Here is a 5,697-nt window from a genome sequence, read left to right on the forward strand (position 1 = left end):
ACAACGACATACACGTAGAAGCGGCAGTTGAGTTTAAGTGCAGAAACAACCCAGCTCCAGCAGTGTGTAGCTAGCAGCAAGTCTCCCGAGCAGCGCAATAGATTTTTTATTGCCTCTCACTTACAAGTATAGTTGTAGTACCTGTTCATGTATGCACACACTCACACCAAAACGCACACCAACTCTCCCCTAGCGTACAAGCAGACCATGACTCCACCCTCCCCTATGCCCGCACACGCTCGCCAACACCCGTGTCGCCTCCCGCACCCTCCGCACGACACGCCTCAACTAGCCTCTCGCTTCTCGCATTCACGCCGATTGGCTCTCGCAACGAACTACCTTCGCCCGCAAACCATGACCTCCACGCCAGTCGCCAGTTTTCACGCCATCTGCAACATCTATGCCATGTCAGTCGTCGCATCCCACCCGCCCACTCCACAACATACTCTCGCCCGCTTCTCCACCCGCACCAAAACGCACACCAACTCACCTCTACCATACACAAGCAGACCATGACTCCACCCCTAGGCCCGCGCACGCTCGCCAACCCGTGTCACCTCCCGCACCCTCTGCACGACATGCCCCAGCCAGGCTCCCGCTTCTCGCGTTCGCGCTGATTGGCTCTCACAACGAATTGCCTCCGCCAGCAAACCATGACCTCCACGCCAGTCGTCAGTCTTCACGCCATCTGCAACCTCCATGCCATGTCAGTCGTCGCGTCCCACTCGCCCACTCCACAACAGACTCCCGCCCGCTTCTCCACCCGCAAGAAGGAGGGTGCCCACTTAGATAAGGTTGCATCGGCTTCTCCTGTAGCTGCCATTGCCGAATGGCGATTGGTTCCAATAATTGGTGGGAGCTTTGCTCACTAACCTAACCGGCCAACAACTCACGATCGAGTATTTGAGTGTTATCCCGCCAGACGCTCGTCCACAAGCTAATGCCTAGATGAATCTGACACTGAGGTTCCGCCTCGTCGCCATCCCCGCAACGCCATCATCGGCCTCAGGTCCGGATTTGGACCCGCAACAGTAGCAGTAGCCACTGTTGTTCCCGACCACGAGGCACCATCACTGGCGATGGCGTCGCCGACCAACGGTGAGTCTCCCCGTGACGTCCAGATGAGGTTGACGTCGAGGTTCCACCTTACCACCCAAGTGATGTTTGTTATTTCGTATATATGTTTCATACTAATTTTTTACTCCCGTGGCAACGCACGGGCACGAACCTAGTGAATCATAAAGTCTTGAAACCGTAAAAATAGAAACAACAGTAAAATAGAAACAGCATGGTTCAACATTCGATAGAAGAAAACACAGAATTAAAAATTGTTGCATCGCTGATTTTTATACATGCCACAATTAAATAGATTGCATCCCCATGCAAGAAATCGATTCGATGTGATTCAAAATTGAATCTTTAAATCAACAAAGAACCCTAAATCCTCCCACCAGTAATACCACCTCACATTACTATACCTCAATCACACCCTTAGGGAAAAAAGAAGGATAAGATAAAAAAAATATAAAGATAATTTAGTACAAAGGAATCAGAAACCCTAGCTAGCAAGCCTATCTACCTTTCTTGCTTGCTTACTGCCCAACACATGCATGCAGATGCATGAGCATGAGCTGCCGTCACTCCGAAACTCCAAACCAACCATGCAGGATTCGAGTTGGCATGCAGCGTCGTGCGCTGGCCATCACTTGAGGAAGACATCAAACCAGAAGAAGGGCTCCGGCTCGTCCCACAGCAGCGCCGCCGCATAATCCTCCTCCTCGCCGCCGTTGTAGTCCCACCCTGCCTCCCCGCGCGCCTCCTCCGGCGTACCTACCTGCGGCTCCTGTAGTGACGTCGAGGAGCCTACTGCGGGCGCGATGGCCGGCTCCTGCGGAACCGCCACCCGTGTCGGCACACTGGTGGTCACTGTGGACGCCGTGGCCGTGTTGGCGTAGTATAGTGTGGGTGTCGGCTGCGGCAAGAGACGGCGCTGGAACTGGTTGTGGTAGTGGAAATCCGGTGCAGGAGCACCGTCGCTGGAGAGCTGGTGCAGTGGCGGGCGCGGCAGGAGCGGGCGGAGCGCTGGCGGGGCAGACGACGTGGCGGAGGAGTGCGGGTGCGAGCGCGGCGCGGCGAGCGTAGGAGGCGGCGGGGAGGTGAGGTTGAGGTGCGCGCGGGGGCCGTAGAGGAGGAGCGCGGCGCGGTCGTAGGCGCGCGCGGCGTCCTCGGCGGTGGCGAAGGTGCCGAGCCACTTGCGGGAGCGCTTCCGCGGCTCGCGGATCTCCGCCACCCACTTGCCCCAGCTCCGCTGCCGCACGCCGCGGTACCGGAACTTGCCGTTCTCGGGCCCGCCCTTGGGCGCCTTGCCCTTCCGCCCTTCTCCGCCGGCCGGGCCGCTGCCTGCAGCTGCCTCGGCCGTGGGCGCGGACTCATTGTTGCTGGCTTCCATGGAAGGAGGCAGCGTCGCTGGTATATGAGGAGAGAGAGGAGGGATGGGGTAGAGAGAGATAGAGGGGGGGAAGGATGGTGGTGATGGCTCTGCGCCTGCGGCGTGCTTTGGGGCGAGAGCGCTAGGGATGGAGGTCGAGGTGGATGCGCTTGGTGGAGAGGGGCGGTGGTCAAATATAAAGGGAGGTGAGAGAGTGCATAGTGCAGTACAGCGAGCAGCTTTAGATCAGTTTCGGAATTAAAAAAAGAGAGTTTTTGTCTGTAATTTCTATAAAATCTAGTAGATTCCGAGCCAGAATTGATACAGTATTCGGGTGTCAGTAAATGATTTTATTTGTTTCTTTTTGGATTATGAGAAACTGGCAAAAATTACTATCAACAGTTTTCTAGTTTTTTCAGAATTTTGCAAAAACGTATAAAAACGGGTGTGTTTGAATCTTTCTCACCTAGTTTAAAAAGCCAGATTCTTGTTGGTTGGTGTGGTAGAGGCCGGGGGAGTGTGCCATGCATGCTGTAGATCATCGGAGTCATTGCGGAATCCAGCATGTAGATCATCGGAGTCATTGCGGAATTAAGCTAGTATACGGTTGATGGAGCAATCGACTTCTGACTTACTGGCTTGTGTCATTGTGTGCAGCGCTTCGTTGCTCGGTGCGTGCATGCATGCAGGGACAGGATCGAGATCGATGTGTGCAGCGTTCTTTGATGCACTGCTTCACTTGGATCGATCGTCCAACAGATTTTTACTACGTAGTACTACTGTACTAGGATTACTCCTACGCGGCTTCCTTCGTGTCTACCTGTCACCAACTTGGTTAAAAGCTTCTTGGAAATGACTACTGCACGCACCGGTCAACTCCATTTCCCAGTGATATCATCGGATGTGAGAAGCAAAGCCCTCCTGCTTGGCATGTCAACAGTCATATATAAATGTTCTCGCGAATCGATTAATCCTTCGCTTTTTTTAAAAAAAACTAAGTACCATTTCCTTTAACTTTGATTAAATATACAAAGATATTAATATTTAAGTATATAATCAGTATAATTACATCAATTTTAAAATTTATTTCCATAATAAAGTTATTTTGAGATATACAAAAGTTATAATATTTTCCATAAACGACCTAGTTAAACATACGAAAGGTTGACCAACATAAATATTAGAAATTTTCTTTTACTTATGAAAGTTTCACCTTGCATATCATATGTCTTCTTTACGAACACCACACTTAACTCATGAAATGTCGTGACAATCCATTGAAATCATCTTATAATATATACATATACGCTAGCAAACGCGTATGTACATTCTAGTGGAATATTACCTTGTTACGCGCGTTGCATTTAAACTGTATATATATTATCGTTGCATGCAAAATAACTGTGTATGCGCCCCTAACACGAGGACAAGGGCACATTGAAAAGTAAAGAAGACATGAGGATATGTGAACATAATTTAACTAGTTGTAACTAAACTTTACAATTTTTTATTTTTTTATCAAAATCTTAGTGTGGCCAAATAATGAATAGCTACTAGAGCTTATACATTGTTTTGCCAATAATATACAATCAAGTTAGATCAAACATATGTAATGGCTACTATTTACGTCAAGAGGATGTCATATCTTTGGATATCGGTAATATGCCTATGGAAGATCTATTTGATAGAAGAAAACTCAAAAAAAGGTTCAATCGATGCTAGTCATATGACTAGGGGCTCCACACCCTAGGGGACCATGCTCGACTCCAACTAAGTCTAGGCCCTCCATTTCAGGAGACCAAATCCCGAGGGCCTCTCCGCCCCTAGGGCTCACCTAGTCTCCACCACTCTCCATGCGAGGGGACTAGATCCTAGGGCTCCTAGGACCACTAGGACTATGTTTGCCACCGAGGCTCTCCTACTCTCTCTGCCACACCCTCCATGTTAGGAGACCGGATCTTGAGGCCCTTATGACCTATAGATCTCTCTTGGACTCTTAAGTCCCTCCTAGTCAATGGGGCATTTGTAACACCCAAAAATCTTATTTTGAAAGTTTAGTGAAATTCTCCAAGATTTTGAATTAAAATATATTTCCCATAAGAATTGTCTTAGCTTTGGAACTACTTTTCCTAAAACAATAATGTTTTCTAATAAAAGGGTAAATAAAAATGATCTCTATAAGAATTTAGTTATTCCTTTGACAAATCATATATTTCTAAATTGTTCTCTTAACTAGAAATTATCTTTCTTAAAATACATATATTTTGTGTGTGTGCATTTTGATGCATTTACTTGAATGAATAGATTAACAACAATATAAATATATATAGATATAAATTTGTTGCATCCCATGCTGGAGTTATTGTTTGTGCATTAAACTTGAATTTGAAATTAAAAACTAGATTTGATTTGGAACATAGAATTGAAATAGGAAATTAAAATAGAAAATAGAAAAAGGGGATGGAAAGAGGTGCAAATGGGCTGATTTCTCCTTTGCCTGGCCCACTTAAACCTCATGCCACGTGGCCCGCACGCTTGCAGCTGACCAGCGCCCGCTAGCCACCTTGCCACCGACATGGGGGCACCACACACCAGCCTCCTCTCATTCGCGCACAAGTTTGCTTGGTCACCGACGTATGGGCCCGATTGGTCGGACATATCTTTGAGCTCGCGTCGGACAGATGATGACCGTATCCGCCGAGATCGCCGCGACGCAGTGTTGTTGTAATAAAATTGTCGTCAGCCTAGGGGTGGTTTCAAACCCTGGCCTCGGGGTATAAATACAAACCGACGAACCCTTCGACCACCGCCTCACCCCCTATGGTCTGCATACGCGACAAGGAAACCATGCCCATCAAACAAACAACAGAGAGAGATCCAGTCGTCGCGAGGTTTTAGATTGTGTAGTGTTAAGTGCCCCCTCTGCACTAAATTTGTCATTTTTGTGTAGGACAGACCTTAACTGGTTTTAACCTGGAATTCATATGGCAACCTTTAATAACTAGTAGGAAACTACTATAATTTTTATAGAATTTTTGGAATTTTATAAACACTTGTTGCAGTTCAAATCACTCTCTAAGGTTAATTAAGAAAAGAGAGGTTAAGAATGAACTAAGGATTAAAGAGCTAACCAATGACAAACCTACATAGACCATGCAAAACCTTTTAAGTCAATTAGCTAAGTCCTAGTTACCTCACAAGGTCAGGCATAAGACTAAATCTTTCTAAACACTAACTCTTATGAGAGGCCTAAACTAATGATGCAAGCA

At 47.4% G+C, this 5,697-nt stretch overlaps 1 protein-coding gene across 1 annotated transcript; it reads right to left on the reverse strand.

The window, feature by feature from the left end:
* Nucleotides 1–1,306: 1,306 nt before the first annotated feature.
* LOC100384333 (ethylene-responsive transcription factor ABI4) lies at nucleotides 1,307–2,590 on the reverse strand. Its single transcript, XM_008651329.4, has one exon. It carries the CDS (start codon nucleotides 2,447–2,449, stop codon nucleotides 1,703–1,705), a length of 747 nt encoding a protein of 248 aa, XP_008649551.1. The 5' UTR covers nucleotides 2,450–2,590; the 3' UTR covers nucleotides 1,307–1,702.
* Nucleotides 2,591–5,697: the final 3,107 nt, after the last annotated feature.

The sequence above is a fragment of the Zea mays genome, chromosome 6 (genome assembly GCF_902167145.1).
Source record: "Zea mays cultivar B73 chromosome 6, Zm-B73-REFERENCE-NAM-5.0, whole genome shotgun sequence".
Lineage (NCBI taxonomy): Eukaryota > Viridiplantae > Streptophyta > Magnoliopsida > Poales > Poaceae > Zea > Zea mays.

What these genes read in the sequence shown, in the direction of transcription:
- LOC100384333 (XM_008651329.4), bottom strand. Translation starts at nt 2,449, where the DNA reads ATGGAAGCCAGCAACAATGAGTCCGCGCCCACGGCCGAGGCAGCTGCA.